General features: G+C 35.4%; 4 protein-coding genes across 4 annotated transcripts; all 4 read left to right on the forward strand.

The window, feature by feature from the left end:
* The first annotated feature begins 2132 nt into the window (after positions 1-2132).
* LOC130471515 (uncharacterized) lies at positions 2133-10370 on the forward strand. Its single transcript, XM_056841696.1, has 7 exons — positions 2133-2465; positions 2735-2851; positions 5738-5783; positions 8758-9085; positions 9189-9407; positions 9560-9802; positions 9921-10370. The coding sequence occupies exons 4-7, from the start codon at positions 8768-8770 to the stop codon at positions 10368-10370; spliced, it is 1230 nt and encodes a 409-aa protein (XP_056697674.1). The 5' UTR covers positions 2133-2465; positions 2735-2851; positions 5738-5783; positions 8758-8767.
* Positions 6660-8528, forward strand: LOC130471514 (uncharacterized). The gene has a single exon (XM_056841695.1). It carries the CDS (start codon positions 6660-6662, stop codon positions 8526-8528), a length of 1869 nt encoding a protein of 622 aa, XP_056697673.1.
* A 608-nt stretch (positions 10371-10978) lies between the features above and the next one.
* On the forward strand, positions 10979-12880 carry LOC130471516 (uncharacterized). The gene is made up of 2 exons (XM_056841697.1): positions 10979-11009; positions 12557-12880. The coding sequence occupies exons 1-2, from the start codon at positions 10992-10994 to the stop codon at positions 12878-12880; spliced, it is 342 nt and encodes a 113-aa protein (XP_056697675.1). The 5' UTR covers positions 10979-10991.
* A 77-nt stretch (positions 12881-12957) lies between these two features.
* On the forward strand, positions 12958-15380 carry LOC130459746 (uncharacterized). Its single transcript, XM_056827275.1, has 5 exons — positions 12958-13139; positions 14557-14661; positions 14755-14824; positions 14918-15016; positions 15099-15380. Exons 1-5 carry the CDS (start codon positions 13003-13005, stop codon positions 15189-15191), a joined length of 504 nt encoding a protein of 167 aa, XP_056683253.1. The 5' UTR covers positions 12958-13002; the 3' UTR covers positions 15192-15380.
* The last annotated feature ends 1899 nt before the right edge of the window (positions 15381-17279 follow it).

A 17279-nucleotide genomic window follows, 5' to 3' on the forward strand; every position in this document is an offset into this window, starting at 1 on the left:
AATTCGTATGGAGTCTTTTCAACAGCTTTTGACGGAGCACGATTCAGTGTGAGTGCTGCTGTTTGCAACGCATGTCCCCAAACTTGTAAAGGAAGTTCGGCTTGACTCAACATTGACCTGACCATATCGAGTAAGGTTCTGTTTCTCCGTTCCGACACTCCATTCCATTGAGGTGTCCCCGGAGCAGTCAATTTATAAAGAATACCTTTTATATGGTCATCAAACTCGTGGCTAAGATATTCACCTCCTCGATCTGATCTTAGAGCTTTGTTTTTCTTGCCATGTTGATTCTCTACTTCATTTTGAAATTCTCGGAATTTCTCAAACGATTCAGACTTGTGTTTCATTAAGTAAATATAACCATATCTACTGAAATCGTCCGTAAACGTTATGAAATATCTGAAATCACCTCTAGCTTTCGTACCCATAGGCCCACATACGTCCGTATGTATTCGCCCTAGTAGTTTGCTTGCTCTTTCTCCCACCTTTGAAAAAGGTAGCTTTGTCATTTTGCCAAGTTAACAAGATTCGCATTGATCAATCTTCTCTAAGTCGAATGATTCTAGAATTCCCTTTTGTTGAAGTAATTCATGCGCTTTGTGTTTATTTGGCCTAATCGACAATGCCACAGAAATGTGAGATCGGAATCACCAGTTTTAGCCTTTTTAGTATTTGTGTTATAAATGTGTTTGCTCGTATCAAGCACATATAGACCATTTTCTTGTTGTGATGAACCATAAAACATTCAATTCAAAGCAAAAGAACAACTATTGTCTTTAAATTGAAAACTAAAACCTTTAGAATCCAAACTTGAAACGGAAATGATGTTTCTGGTGATACTAGGAACATAGTAACAGTTTTCTAGTTCCAAAACAAAACCACTAGGCAAAGAAATAAAATAAGATCCTACGGCTAATGCAGCAATCCGTGCTCCATTTCCCATGCGTAGATCCATCTCGCCTTTATCAAGCCTTCTACTTCTCCTTAGTCCCTGTGAATTGGAACATAAGTGAGAGCCACAACCAGTATCTAATACCCAAGAAGTAGAATCAGCAAGATTATAATGTATAACATACATACCTGAAGGAGAAGCAACGTTTCTGTCCTTCTTCTCTTCCTTTAGTTTAGGGAAATTTCGCTTGTAATGACCAATTTCATTACAATTGAAGCATTGCGATGTAGATGGAGAACGATCCTTCTTCATTTTCCTCTTGGAGGGCGCCACTTGCCCTCCTAGAGTAGATGGAGATGCTCCCTTGCTTTGGATGTTCCCCGGAACCTTTTTCTTGATTTTCTTACTCTTTACTTTTAGCGACGCTTGCTTATCACTTACAAAGTCCAATTCATATTGATGAAGCAAATAAATTACCTCACTAATAGTGTTTTCCCTTTTCTTGGAGAAATAGAGTAGTTTGAATTTCTTATAACCAGGGTGAAGAGAATTCAAAAGTATTCCCGCAGCTGCAGAATCTGGGAATGGTTCACCAAGTAACTCAAGGCGATTGAGAAGCCCAACCATTTTCTTTATATGAGTTCTAATTGGCGTTCCTTCTGTCATTTTAAGATCAATGACCCTTTCCCTTGCCTTCTGTCTTTCGACGTCAAAGAAACAACCCAGTGAGCATTAAGCTTTAGATCCCCAAATGAATGTACCAATCCAAAGACATTTTGGTCGACATGTTGACCACCATGTTGGAATCTACCACGACATATATCCCTAAGATGCCTTCGGAGTGCCCATGGCTCATATGCAATGAACCTACACTAGTACAAAAAATGCATGTTGCTTCACCTTAAATGCATTGAACCTAAACATGCTCGAAGCATTAAGTTACATTTGCTTCGGTACTATTTTTGGGATTGAAGCATTTGATAGATTTTGAGATTCTGTCAAGTATATTGCATCGGACTTAATAGAGTTCGAAGCATTTAAGCATGAAATAAATCCGCCAAAATATTTAATATTTCCGCCAAAAAGAAAACGCTTCGGGCCTATTTATAAACGGTGCAATAAAATTCTTGGATGCATTGTTGCTGCGCAGGCCCAATTGAATCGGCCACGCGAAAGTTCAATTCATTTGATGGCCCATTCCAAGCTGTAATTACTAATTACTATACCAGTATACCTTAACCCACGACTGACCTCTACCCCTCCTTCCCCAAAAATACAGAACCACGAGCAACCTCCATTACTAACTCCCACTTCTCTCCACTTCTCCGGTCTCCACGGCGCACTTCTCCGGTCTCTACGGCGCACTTCTCCGGTCACAGGGCGACGTGATTCACTATGGAACATCATACATATGCGCAAGAAAATTCAATCATAAAAAGTAAATTAGAAAAAACAACCAAAATATACCACCCACCATTGTTGCTGCTAGTAAGCTGTTACTTTCATCGATCGGTTCTGCACTCGAGTTCATTGGAATTGGAAGATTCATTCGAAGATTCATCGGAATTGAAAGGTTAGTTGCACTACCGGTTTAATTTCCTATTATTTATGATGTAATTAGTCGGAGTTGAGGGGGGGTTTTCGCGTTTCTTGCCCACCAAATGTCTGTTTCAATGGCGTTGGTGGTGTTGTGAGGTATTCATTGCAAATGACTACTGCTTTTCTTTACCATAACTGATTATACTTGTATAAAATAATTAGAATTTTAATTTGGTTTAATTGTTTTAGATTGATTGCTTAAAGAGGATGGAAACTAATAATTTGTTGAAACTCATATCGCAGATAAAGAAGGGCGCTCCTGCTATCCTTTGAAGTTGGTTCAGAAGTTGAAGTTTTAGCTGAGAAGTTCCTGTCCTGGACAAAGTGAACAAGTCAGACATAGCGAAGGAGATTCTAGAGGTTAGCACGCATAACAGTTTCCCCCTTTTGTCCATTGAAATTGGAACATTATTCTGTTCTCAAAGGACTTGGTGATTTGATGTACCTTGAATGCTCTAAGTAACTTCATGTCTCTCAATTCCTAACTAGAAATTATTGCGATTTAATTTGGAATTATTTGTTATACTCCGTTTTGAGTGTTTGGTTGTTGGTGGTTTCTGGTTGCTGGATTCTTTCTGATGGTGTGTTGGTTCTGTTTGGTTGTCGCTGGTATGGTCTGTTGGAGTAGTAGGGTAGTTGATAAATGTAGTTTAATATCCTTCTTGTAGTTCATGGTGAAGAGTATGAATGATTGCTTGTATTAAATCAAGCTTAGCCTTAGAAAGTTAGAATAGATGTGTGAAAGCAACAACATATATTTGTTAGTTGGATTATCAAAGGAGCATGTTGTTATAGGTTAAAGAGAATTGTGGCACTCAACTATAGTTATATTTTTTGTCAAAAAAAAAAACTTTAGCTATATTTTGTATTATTTAGACTTTATTGTAGAGTTTGGAGTGTCAATATAATTATCAGTTAGTTAATGGTTGGTCGCTAGGCCGGAGTATCCAAAATAAGATAGGTCAGAGTATCCAAAATAAGTCAAGTTTAGTGAAAATAAGTCGTGTAAAAAGTACGAAACAAATGTGTTATGATATTATCCAGTCTGTTTGTATTCCTGAATATAAAAATGGTAAATTGTCAAACTACTTAAACTCTTGGCAATTAGCTAAGTCTAAGGTGAAAGTATAATCTTGAATGAGAATTGGCAATTGTTAAGAGTGGGTATTTCACATGTTTCTGCAAAAGAAGATGCATGTGAATCCAAGAAAAGGCGGTTTGCATATATTGGGGTGTTGGAGTTTGTGATTGTGGCAAAACACATATGCGAAGATGAATTTTCAGCAATAAAAACATGAATCCTTTAATTTTCTGCAAAAGATATTATAGAAGTGTCTGAATTTTCAGCAATAGAAACATGAATCCTTTAATTTTCTGAAAAATCCAATCTTTCTCCTCCTAAAACTTTCTCCTTCAGCACTGAAAATCCAAAAATTTCTCCTTTAATTTTCCATTACAGAGTCCTTTTCCATCCCTTACCCCAAAACTATCTTTCTCCTTTAAAACTCTGCGCTTCGATCAGAACTGTGCACTGATTTGCACAGCTCAGATCAGTTCTGTGCAGATCAGTGCACAGTTCTGATCAGAACTGATCAATTCTGTGCACTGATCTGCACAGCTCAGATCAGAACATTGCAAATCAGTGCACAGAACTGATCAGTTCTGATCAGAACTGTGCACTGATCTGCACAGCTCAGATCAGTTCTGTGCAGATCAGTGCACAGTTTTGATCAGAACTGATCAGTTCCGTGCACTGATCTGCACAGTTCTGATCAACAATAGATTAATATTCAACTCTTGCATTCATGGTACGTAGTTACAGACTTACAGAAACTACTAATTTCATTCTCTTATTGAAGGAACATAAATGATACAGTACATATCAAACAAAGGGGTGTAGATGTCAGTATAAACAATTTTTGGGTTTGGAAGCTTTTGAGTGAAAAGAATCAAGTTCATCAGATAGCTTAGAATTAAACAGTTGAGCATCTTGGTTGTAATTCTCAGCACATTCTCTAAGAATTCCCCCTCTAAGGCTAAAATGGCGTTTTCGACCCAACTTTGTACTAAAGAACCTAAGGAATGTTTTCAAACTTATTACACTTTTAATATGCATAATTCTAACTTTCTAAGACTCGTAATAATCTATTATTCCACATTTAAGGCTAATTGGGTCGTTCTAGTACATATTTAGGCTAAAATGGCGTTTTCGACCCAACTTTGAAATAAAGAACCTAAGGAATGTTTTCAAACTTATTACACGTTTAATATGCATAGTTATAACTTTCTAAGGCTCTTTCCAATCTATTATTCCACATTTAAGGCTAATAGGGTCGTTCTAGGTCATATTTAGGCAAAATTGACATTTTCGAACCCAACTTTTAACTAAACAACCTAAGGAATGTTTTCAAACTTATTATACGTTTAATATGCATATTTATAACTTTATAGGACTCTTTCCAATCTATTATTCCACATTTAAGGCTAATTGAGTCGTTCTAGTACATATTTAGGCAAAAATGACATTTTCGAACCTAACTTTGAACTAAAGAACCTTAGGAATGTTTTCAAACTTATTACACGTTTAACATGCATAGTTATAACTTTCTAAGACTCTTTCCAATCTATTATTCTACATTTAAGGGTAATAGGGTCGTTCTAGGTCATATTTAGGCAAATTTCGAACCCAACTTTGAAATAAAGAACCTAAGAAATGTTTTCAAACTTATTACACGTTTAATATGCATAGTTATAACTTTCTAAGACTCGTACTAATCTATTATTCCCCATTTAAGGCCAATTGGATCATTCTTGGTCATATTTAGGCTAAAATGGCGTTTTCGAACCCAAATTTGAACTAAACAACCTAAGGATTGTTTTCAAACTTATTACATGTCTCATATGCATAGTTATAACTTTCTAAGACTCGTTCTAATCAATTATTCCATATTTAAGGCTAATTGGGTCATTCTATGTCATATTTAGGGTAAAATTCCACATTTTCGAACCAAATTTTGAACTTAACTACAAATTAACTTGGTGAAAAAAAGGTGGTAAAAATAATTTGTCCTTATCTTAACCACTTGCCCAAACCATTTAATTAATGTTTCAACAAAAAATTAACTTCGTCCCGTGTATGGGCACCCTTTAAAGATTTTAATTTCATGTCGTTTTTGTTTATTTTTTCAAATTTTGAATATTAATTAATGGGTTCTTTTTGTTGTTTTTTTCTTCTTCTTGTTTTAGGTGTTGGTGACTAGTAGTAGCAGATAGATATTCTTTGTTGATTAAGGTAACATTTTTATTTTCTTTGATCTCTTTCTTTAATGCCATTTTTTTTTGCATGGGTATATATTTGTATGTAATTTTTTTGGATTATCATCGAGTTTCAGACCTATAGTTTTGATTTCTTGTTGTTAGTGAACTTGAATATATTTCAATGATTGGCTTGTCGAAATTGAAAAATGGTTAATTTCTATATTTAATCACTTTCAACACTATAAATTGGTGTTCCATTGGTCAATTAATTCAAATTCTTCATTTTATGTCCATTTTCAATTATTTCAAATTCCCCCCCCCCCCTGTGTTTTGTTGCAAAGTAAGGCTTATTTAGCTCCTATGTTGAATTTGATTAAGTACGAGTGCACAAGGAGGTTTTTTGGACCACCTACTATAAGATGTCAAAAATTTCAAACTAATACTAGTAGTTGTCTAATTGTCTTTGTCTATATATGTAACTTGTTTGAACAAATTCCCTTTTATTCCTTGTTGCATCAACTATGAAACTATAAATAGTCCTACATGATTAGAATCAGTTTTGAGTTTGTATTTGTGAAGCTAGTTTAGCAAATGCAAGTTTTAGTCAAATTATGAACATAATTGATGGACTAGAGGATTTTTATGGAAGAGATAACTAAGCAATTAATCGGTGAGAAACTGAGAACTTGAAATTTTTGGTAATGGGGTAGTCTTTTCACAAGGGACGAGTAATTACTCAGGAAATAGAATCGTTTCCTTTGTATTAAACTGCAACAAATTTTTTTAGGGCCCAATTAGGGCCCAAATAATTGGGCCCTGTGATGTAGGTCCGGATAGGCCTCTCCGGATAGGCCTCTTAATAGTCGGGCCTGTTTAATATGGTTGTTGTGTTTGCCTCTAGTTGTTAGAAATGGATCGCAATTGGATGTACGGTTCAAGAACTACGAATCAATACATTCTAGGGGTTGAGGAGTTCATCGCATGTGCAGTTGCGTATCAGTTGAAGAATGGTGACGAGTCAATACTTTGCCCTTGTTCTAATTGTGATTGTTCTAGGAGGTTTCGTAATGTTGATCAGATTAGGGAACATTTAGTTCGTCGTGGCTTTAGGTTGAACTATACAAGGTGGATATGGCATGGTGAGAGTGTTAACCATGGGGAGTGCAATATTAACTATGGGCACTCAGGAAGCAACTTCGGAGGTGATAATGATATCCATGATGACGATAATGGTAGCGATGATATGGATAATGATGAGCTGGACTACGTTGAGGATGATGAGATAAATGAGATGATGCAGGATGTAGAAGACTATCTCAATGATCAACCTAGTATGTATGAGACTTTATCGAGTGCCGCGAGTAAGCCATTGTATCCTGGTTGCTCTAAGTACAGCATCTTATCTACTATGTTGAAGCTGTATAATAAGAAAGCAAAATACAACTGGTGTGATCAGAGTTTCACTTCTCTATTGGAAGATTTGAAAGATATGTTTCCGGAAGGGAATGAAATTCCGATATCTAACTATCGAGCAAAAAAGATGCTTTGTCCTATGGGTATTGAGTACCAAAAGATACATGCATGTCCGAATGATTGTATATTGTATCGGAAAGAGTATCAAGATCTCCACAAGTGTCCAAGATGTGGGTTATCGCGCTACAAGCGGAAGAAAGTGGATGGTACACCAGATGAGAAAGGACCTCCGGCAAAGGTGTTGTGGTATCTTCCGATAATACCAAGATTTAAACGTTTGTTTGCGAATAAGAAGGAAGCAAAGAATTTAAGGTGGCACGAAGAAGGGAGAAAGAAAGATGAATATCTTAGACATCCCGCCGATTCTCCACAATGGAAGAATTTTGATGAGAAGTTCGATGATTTCGGTAAGGAAATGAGAAATTTAAGGCTCGGTCTTTGCACGGATGGAATGAACCCTTTTGGCACACTTAGTACTCAACACAGCACTTGGCCGGTTCTTTTATCCATATATAACCTCCCTCCTTGGCTTTGTATGAAGCGAAAATACATCATGTTGTCCCTTTTGATATCAGGGCCAAAACAGCCGGGAAATGATATTGATGTTTACTTAGCACCACTTATTGATGATTTGAAAGTGCTATGGAATGAAGGTGTTCCCGTGTTTGACTCTTACACTGAAACAAACTTTACTTTGCGTGCTATGATATTTTGTACTGTGAATGACTTTCCGGCATACGGAAACTTATCGGGTTATATTAACAAGGGAGCAAAAGCATGTCCGATTTGTGAAGATGATATGGTGGGAGAGTACTTAGAACATTGTAAGAAGAACATATACTGGCATACTCGTAGGTTGTTACCTCTTGATCACCCTTATCGAAAGAAGAAAAAACCGTTCAATGGGAAAACAGAGGTTCGAGTTGCCCGTCCTCCTCTTACTGGAAGCGAGGTGTACGAGCGGGTCAAAGATATCAACACAGTCTATGGAAAGCCTTACAAGGCTGTAAAAGGAGCCCTTTATAAGAAGAAGTCCCCGTTTTGGGATCTCCCGTATTGGAGGCATTTAGAGGTCAGGCACTGTCTCGATTTTATGCACGTTGAAAAAAATGTTTTTGAAAGTATTATTGGGACATTGCTTAATATAACGGGAAAGACAAAGGATGGTGAAAATGTTAGGAAAGACATGCAAAAATTGAAGATCCGTCCAGAGCTGGCGCCTGAAGATAAGGAAAAAGGAAAATATCTTCCTCCAGCATGCTACACTATGTCTAAGAATGAGAAAATAAGTTTTTTTGAGTGTTGAATTAAAATTATTGAAAATTAGAAGGATGCGAACAAAGGAAACTAATTACATCAATTAACAACCAATGAACACATATAATCAGCATAGTTCACGAAACTTGCACACAATATTTAAAAACCCTCAAATGAGCAAGTTGAATAGCTAGAATCACGAAACTTTATGCATGGAGGATAACTCCTAAAAAGTCGGGTATTGTTCTAATGATTTATTTTTTCTTTTAATAATGCAGGTCTTTATGCATGGAGGATATAGAAGACTTGTATAATGATGGGATGTCTAGGGACAATGATCCCTTGTGTTATGAGCATCCAACTGAGACGGAGCATGATATTTCTCAAAAAGGCACTAAAAGGTATCGAGGTGAAGTAAAAGGGTTAAAGTCCCCTAATGTGCCAAAATTCCTAGAATGGGATTCATTTAATCGACCAACTGGTCATTGGTTGAAGGACTATAGGCAACAAATTGGGAAGACAGTGCATACTAAGGTCAGTATTTTGACAAACAAATGGGAAGAGGTACCTCAAGGTCTTCAAGACACCCTTTGGGATTACATTAAGGTAAGAATAGATCAACTGTTACATTATATGCATCATCCAATTACATGACTAGTGGAAAGTTTTCTACTAATGATTGTCTAATTATTATTGTTTTACCATGTAGACTATGTATCATATTGACAACAATCCACTGAAGAAAAAGTATGTAATGGCACACTTGAGTGACCGGTTTAGGGATTGGAAAGCTAAGTTGGTAAGTGGACATATCACAAAGACAAGAAAAATCTCGCCTAATGCCAAACCACCTTACCTTGTATATGAAGCCATCACTGAAGAAATATGGCAGCAATTTGTTGCAGCTAAGACCACCGATACATTTAAGGTAAAACACAATTCAATGCATGATATATTATGATTACACTGTTATGCATTCGGTAATTAGATGCACCAACAACCTTGCCCACTAATCTTCATCATGTTCAATCATCTACACTTATATACAATCTGCCATACTAATTTCTTCTTTTCTAATAGGAAATAAGCGAGAAGGCACGGAAGAGTCAGTCGCACAATCTGCATCCTCATTTTATGGGGCAAAAAAGCTATTCACAGAAGGAAACTGAATGGGAGGTTGAAGGAAGATACCCTTCAGTCGGAAGTACAGATTCAACCATGAGAAAACGACATCTAAATTGGATTTTTGGCCGGCAAAAGAAAAACGAAAAAGGAGAATATGTTTTCCCTAAAGATGAAGCACGCCTGGTTGGTGAAAAAATAGTAAGTTGCGGTAGTTTTTCCTTTGTACATACACTTTTGTTCGTCGATTAATATATTTATTTCTTGCTAAAAAATGTGTTTTTGTAATTCTTTAATAAATGCATGTGTTTGTCAATAGGACAAGGAGGTTCAGGAAGTCGAGCAAGGAATTTGGACTCCACATAGGCAAGATGATGTCTTATCCCGTTCCCTTGGAAAGAAAGACCGTCGTGGACGTGTGGTTGCAGTTGGAGGAACAATCGGCCATCAAGCATATTGGGGGAAACCGGTTCGAAATAATGGAGAATATGATCATTTCTCACAAGCCGAACTAAAAAAGATTGAAGGCGATTTTGAGGCTAGAATAGAGCAAGTGCGAAAGGAAACTATAGCTATGATGGAAAAGAAAATGGAGGCCGTAGTTGAGGAAAAATTCATTAACTTGGTGACAAAATTAGGTCTAAAATTGCCGGTTGGGATGGAGATTGGAAAGACCACAACCACTACAACCACTACGCGGAGTCGTAGCAACTCACCTTCTGTGGAGCTAGAGCCTAATTCTGACTCATTTGCGGAGTTGAAGGTATGATCTAAGTTGCACTTCTCCTTTTCTGTTGTCATTGCTGTAAATGATATTTTTCTAATTGGTTAAAGTGACATTAGTCAAGGACAAAGTATATATTATATGTATATTAAATTATTCGTAAATTCACTATAGTATTTTACTGTACTTTAGTACTTTACTAATGCTGGGTGTCGAATAATGTTTTAGAGTCCTTTAGCATGTCGTCTGTGCCAACTTGATGATTCCCAACAATTAGTAGTCGTGGCTAGGGGTGTAGCATATCCGTTCAATGCTGAAGATGTAGTACACCATTCTGCAATGAAGCCTGGTTATTTTAAAGTTAGTGTGAACTCATGTGTTCCTGGCTATGAAACTGCACCTCTACCTGTACCCAACTTAGAGATGAAGGATGTTGGGGGAGCCGTAAAAAGTTTCGTCCAATGGCCTAGAAAATTGATTATAGGGGACAAGGTAATTTGTTAATATTCTAATTTCATGTAATTTTAATATTAATCTCGAAGCATAAATGATGACAATTTGACCTCTTATTAGGAGTTTGTTCCGCGACGCAAGATGAGTAGCGACCAACCGTTAGCGATTAATGTTGCTGTTAGTAGTGATATCATTGTGGAGCCTGATTCGTCTATGAAGTTGAAGGTACAGGTATAGAGTATGATTTATTTATTTAAACTCTACCATCATTATCCATTCTGCAAAAAAAAAAAAAAATTGAAAATCATGTATCAGTATAGCAAACAAAAAGATAATTGCCACTGTTTCTAGTTTCTTAGGCAACCCCAAATTATTTTATGGAGCATGAGCAGTTTTTGCATATAATTTCATATGTTTGCTTCCATTAAGAGATGGGTGCTAATCAAATAAATCACACCATCCTGTAAGATTGAAGAATTATCTGGGGTTATGAATGTGAGAATTCTGTGAAGTATTGGCAGAATATATACATGTATCAGGTGTCTAAATTTATTTTTCTACCAACCTGGAAAGAGAAGTTAATGACCTTGGTGGTGTAGTATACTTGTATATGTATATGTTTTGTTGGCTCATTCAAGGTCAACTCTAAATTAGAATTCCAATTTCTTTGTTTACTATATGGCAAAGTAATTGAGAGTTTGTATTGGTGGGATAGTTCAGATAACAAAAAGGCATACCCATGTTAACCCAGAGTAGCTAATACAAGAGCAAACAATAAACTGAATGAAAATATGGAGCTGGCAAGAGACAATCAGATGGATGTTGGCTACTGTTAAGATAAGAGTTAGACTAGTCTTAAACTACAAATGTTAGTATAATCCTAATATTCTACTATTACGTTATTAGTATGGTATTAGAATGTGGCCTTTGCAAAAATTGTTACTGATTATTAATGGTTTATTATATGCGTTTACATTATTGTTACATCAGTCATTCATCATTCGAGTATCTATTTTGCTAATTCCATGATTTAAAATCCTTTTCTTGATGTGTTCCTTTTATAAGGAGCTTTAGTAATAATCAAAAGTGTCGTAAATGGAATTAGCAAAATTACCTTCAAGCAACATCAGTAGTATCTTGCTTGAGACATGATTCATATATCATAAGGAGTATTTGTTATCAACGCTTAAACAGAGTGAAATTGCAAAACCTAATTAACAACCGGGAATCAAGTTACAAATTGAAATTGATCACATAGAAGGTGCAAAGTTACAGATAATAACCAAATTTAAAGAATTTTTGAATTAAAGTGAGTAATTAACACACCTCCTTGTTCCACCGTCAATGATCGCTTCAATTATATACTCGATCAAAGTGGCAACAAAATTGCCCCAAAAACTGATTCACCAATTGAGGTCAAGTTGAATAATTTCCCAACAATTTTGCTGTTAAAGATTACAATTCCAAAGAGAAGTATAGACCTTGTAGAATTTTTCTAGGTTTTTAGATGACAGGGGAAGAAGAGAGGAGTACAGGGAGGAAGAAAACGTGTCTAGGTTTCTCGTTCATCAACTTTTTAGGTTTTTATTTGTTTTTTTATTTTCTAATAATTAACTATAGTTAAGCTACTTAATGAAAATAGTAAGGATAATAAGAAACTAAATAGTTTAAGTGTACCATTGGCAATATAATTAGAAGTGAGTGTACTATTGGTAAAAGTCAATAGTAGGAGTGTACTAATGGAAATTTCCCTAATTAAATTGTGCGTTTCTTAACAGGACAAGCGGGATAAGGAAAAAATTGTTGATACTCAAAACACTGTTGAGTTCACTATGGAAAGGACGCCGCTTGTTTCACATAGTGTAATGAAGCATTTGAGTGAGTCATGCAAACGACTCGCTAATATTCTTACTGATCTGCCCCCTGGTGTGGAATCCATATCTTTTCAATTAGATGCTGAGGTATTCGGATACAAGGAAAATTTTTCTAGCTATATCTCAAAGGAGGATGTTGTCCAACTTCTCAGTGGGGCTTGGTTAAATATATCAACCATACAAATATTTATCAGGTCAGATATCTTAAACTTCTTTATTAAATTTTAATAGCTTTATGTTATAGTTATAAAAACTTGACTTTAATATCTAATGGTTATTTTTTCTTGTGCAATATGTTTAGGGCCTTACACGAAAAATGCAAGAACTTGAGTGTTGACTCAATCACATTCATGTGTCCGCAATTGATTTCAGCAACTACATTGTTGGCAAGTTCGGAGAACATAGATGAAGCATGTGAATACATGGCAAGGGTAATGAAAGCAGCTTCCGAAAACAATCAAAAGATCCTAGCCCCATATCATCAGAAGTAAGATAATCTTAACACCTACTCTTGATAGATATAGATTTGTTGGAGTATTATTTTTACATCAAAAGAAATATATTTGTTGTTGGAGTAATATTTTTGACATCAAAATAAATACGAAGTATATTCTTTTCAAATAAACTAAGTTGTCAAAAATAGAAACTCTAATAAAAGGCAGAACAAGTGTAATCACTAATCAGGCCTCATGTTTGGCCTAGGCTTCTTAGGTAGTACATCTCGAGCCAAGCTTTGATAAAGTTAACACCAAAAGCTCACCACCATTGATCTCAGTTTAGTTGAAGCCCTTCCTGCAGCTTGAAATTTTATGTACACTTGAGTAATATCATACATTTGGTAGTTAACTACTGTAATTACCAATGATTGTCCAAAATAAATATTAAAAAAAAGCCGCAAAATTGCCACAGAATTGTCAATTTTAGCTCCCCTGTGGCAATCTGTTAAAAGTGCTATTCTATATCTGTTTAATTAGCATTGCTTGATAACTGCCTCTTCTGTAGTTCTGTGCTATTCTCAACACTATGGTATATACATTGAATGTTTTGTGATATTCTCAACACTATGGTATATACATTGAATGAACACCTGGAACTGAATGTCAGACACCAACACCTCCAGTCACCCGATTGGTTACAAAGAAAAATTAAAGAAAGTAAAAACAAGAGAGAAATTTGGCAGCACTATCTTGTCATGCCTAGAATAATCTATGTTTCTCCCTTCCTTTATATCACTGAACCATGTGTTCTACAAATACCTAGAGCGGCTCAAACACAGTTCGTCTTTCTAGGAGCTCAGATAAAACACTTCTCATTTTATCAACAGATATAGGTTTCAATACGCAACCATCCATACCAACCCTGACATAATTTTCTCGGGTCAACCTGTCCGCACTCCCATTGAGTGCTACAATTAACGCCTTTCATGACGCTTTGAGAACCCTTTTCTTATTTGAACAGCAACTTCAAAGCCATCAAATCAGCATAGACAAATCAAGTAATACCACCCTGTATTCTCGGGAGATAGCTAACAAACATTCCTCACTAGACGCTACAGCCAAGACATCACATCCAACGTGCATCAGAAGTTTTTTTGTCACTATTCTGCTAACCCTGCACATAAGTCCCCGTAGTATGCTTTAGAAAGTAAATTAGAGCTAAAACATTTGCAAAGGGAACTCGCAGAACCAGTAATAGCCCTATTCCACTGATGAAGCCCACTATAAATGTAAAGAAAAGGAAATATTCACAATACAGGTTGGATTCAGACTAGAATGATTCTACTCGCAGAACCAGTACGAGTGGTAAATATTATTTCACACGCTATTGACATTCTTATTATTATAGGATTTCCTTTATCATATAAACAATAGCTAATTTTGTTCATTGGTTCTTTAAACATGTAGCAATCATTGGGTGCTTCTTGTGATTTACCCTACCATAAATACGGTTCACGTATTTGATTCAATTAAGAAGAAACGCAGCCTAGCAATAAGAGTGGTATTGGATAGGTAAGTTCATATTTATTTTTTCAACATTTATCTATAAATTGATTAATTTGTACAATTATCTCATAATATTTGTGAATAATGATAATTGAACAGTGCCTTCGAAACTTACAAGGCATATGGTGGGAAAAGTAAAGGTCCACAATTACAATGGGGTGCTGCTGTGGTAAATATCTACAGTTTTTATCATTTCTTTTTTGGAAATTTAATTTAAGTGATGACTTGTTGACCTATGAAATATTAAATTGGTTTTCTCTAGTGTGCTCAACAGGATGGGGGTACTGAGTGCGGGTATTTTACTTCAAGGTTCATGTATGACATAGTCCACTCATATAGTGGAAGTGAAAATCTATTCAAGGTACGAATTTTTTTAAATAAATTTAAGTTAATGATCTCTATAGATATTATATATGTTAACATTGTTTTTTTTCTCTTTCCAGGATTTTAAGGTGACTAAACCTTATACTAATGGGCAAATTCGTGAAGTTTTAACTTGTTGGGCTCTATACTTTTTGGACTTTGTATTCTCCTGAAGTATAGTATTTTGTTAGAATTAAAAGCTACTATTATTAGAAGATATTTACTTGTAACTGTTAAAGCTTATCTTCCATTGCAGTTTTATTTGTTTTGAAATATTTTGATGTTTTGGACAACTTGTAACAGATGTCGTTTTAGGATGATTTTATGGATTTTGAATGGTTAATGATTTTGTATTGGTCATGGGCAATATTTTATGATAGTTGATTTTTTTTTTTTTGATTTTAATTGCTTATTATTGGTACAAAATGAAGCGCTTTGGAGATAGATGATGGGATGTGTGGTATACTAGATTGCCTCGTTGTAAATGGAGGTGTTATTCCCTCTTTGTGGAATATTTTTTAAAAATAGAAAAGTTGCATATATTGCTTCGGGCTTACGATTGAGACCAAAGCAATTACTTAAATCAATTGATTTGAATAATTCATAAGTTCGAAGCAATTAGAACTTTTAATGCTTCGAACAATTGATAGGCGCGAAGCAATTGCTAGTACGTTTTAATAGTTGCTACGATCAAATGCTTCAAAATATTGGTAAGTGCAATGCAATAGGAGTCTTAAATGCTTCGCACTTGTGCGAAGCAATTGAATGCCTTCAATTGCATCGAGTCTATATGCTTCGCACATAATACGAATCAATAACCCCTTTTAGGCTCGAAGCAATATCCCTTTTTTGTACTAGTGCTAGCACTCCAATCCTTGGGGATTGAGGCAAGAATAAGATCCATCACTAGAGACATGTGGTTCGCCCACGCACAATGCTTTTCTGGAGTCATATCCTTTGAGTAATAGCTGGGGATGGGATGGTCAACTACATATTCAATGTTGTTCCACCTGAGGGCTTGCCGAAGCTTCCTCTCCCAATCAAGAAAGTTTGATAGGTTCAATTTTACATTCAGAATTTCGGTTACTTTGAGTGTTGTTTTTATTGCGGCCATTTGATTACTACATTTGAAAAGAATTTTCAATAAATAACCATTCATAACTTAATAACTTTAAAATAAATTCTAGCATGCAATCATTAAAGCTATTTAACATTTCATTCATACAAAAGCAAAAACATGGTCCAAAATGAATGAAACGATTCCAATACCCTAAAAGACCTAAATCCTTAAGCACCTTTGGCATGTCTTAAGTATTTTAAGATTCTAGGTAAGCAAAACCTATTTCTAGTAATCTCCAAATTACTCTTGGTTAATAAATTAATACCATAATTTATCCCATTGCCACAACATAATGCCATTGTTGTTTGAGTTGAAACCACAATCAACGTGCTCCTTTGGGACGCCTTACCATCTAAGTCAACTAATATAGCACCTCGCTTTGGCATAAACCTACTACGTTAGATCCTTAGATTTTTGTAAGTGCTTGATTTGGAAGGCAACTTTTGAACTCAATATTACTTTGGACCTAGTTGTTTCTATGTTGATTCGATTATTTTGTGAACTAAATCTAGTCGAGCACACAAACAACGCATTCATGCATAATATACATTCATCCAATATATAAAAGCATAAATAAAATTGGTGAACTAGTATGGCCCAAAACTCTTGTCTTGAAGCATCCAATCTTCTTCACCATCTTGTTAGCTTGGCATCGTCTTGAATCTTCATTCAATGCTAACTTAAAGTTCTAAACTAGAAATACTTGAAATAATAAAAATTACATCAAAATTTCAATGGTACGCAGACCATATTTAAAACTTTACATTCAAAGATGAAACGGTTCGCAGACCGTATTTAACTATCCTAGATTGGCCATACTAGTCACTTGGAGTACCTGCATTACATAAAATATATATTCTATGCATTCACCCATCCGTATCCTAAAACGAATGGCCCATTTAATTATGCAAGTATTTACGTGAATTATTCAAAATTCACGTTCACATAAACGCGTCCTAAAAGATTAATCAATTTCCAAATTATTAATCCTTAGAATTTATTCTAATTAAAATTTAATTTAATTAAAATAAAGCGACCTACGAAAATAATTAAAATAATTATTTCATATTAATTTTATTAAGAGGCTCCCACTCAAACCAATAATTATTCCGGATAATTAAATATTTAAATATTAAATTAA

This window comes from Spinacia oleracea, chromosome 4, assembly GCF_020520425.1.
Source record: "Spinacia oleracea cultivar Varoflay chromosome 4, BTI_SOV_V1, whole genome shotgun sequence".
Lineage (NCBI taxonomy): Eukaryota > Viridiplantae > Streptophyta > Magnoliopsida > Caryophyllales > Amaranthaceae > Spinacia > Spinacia oleracea.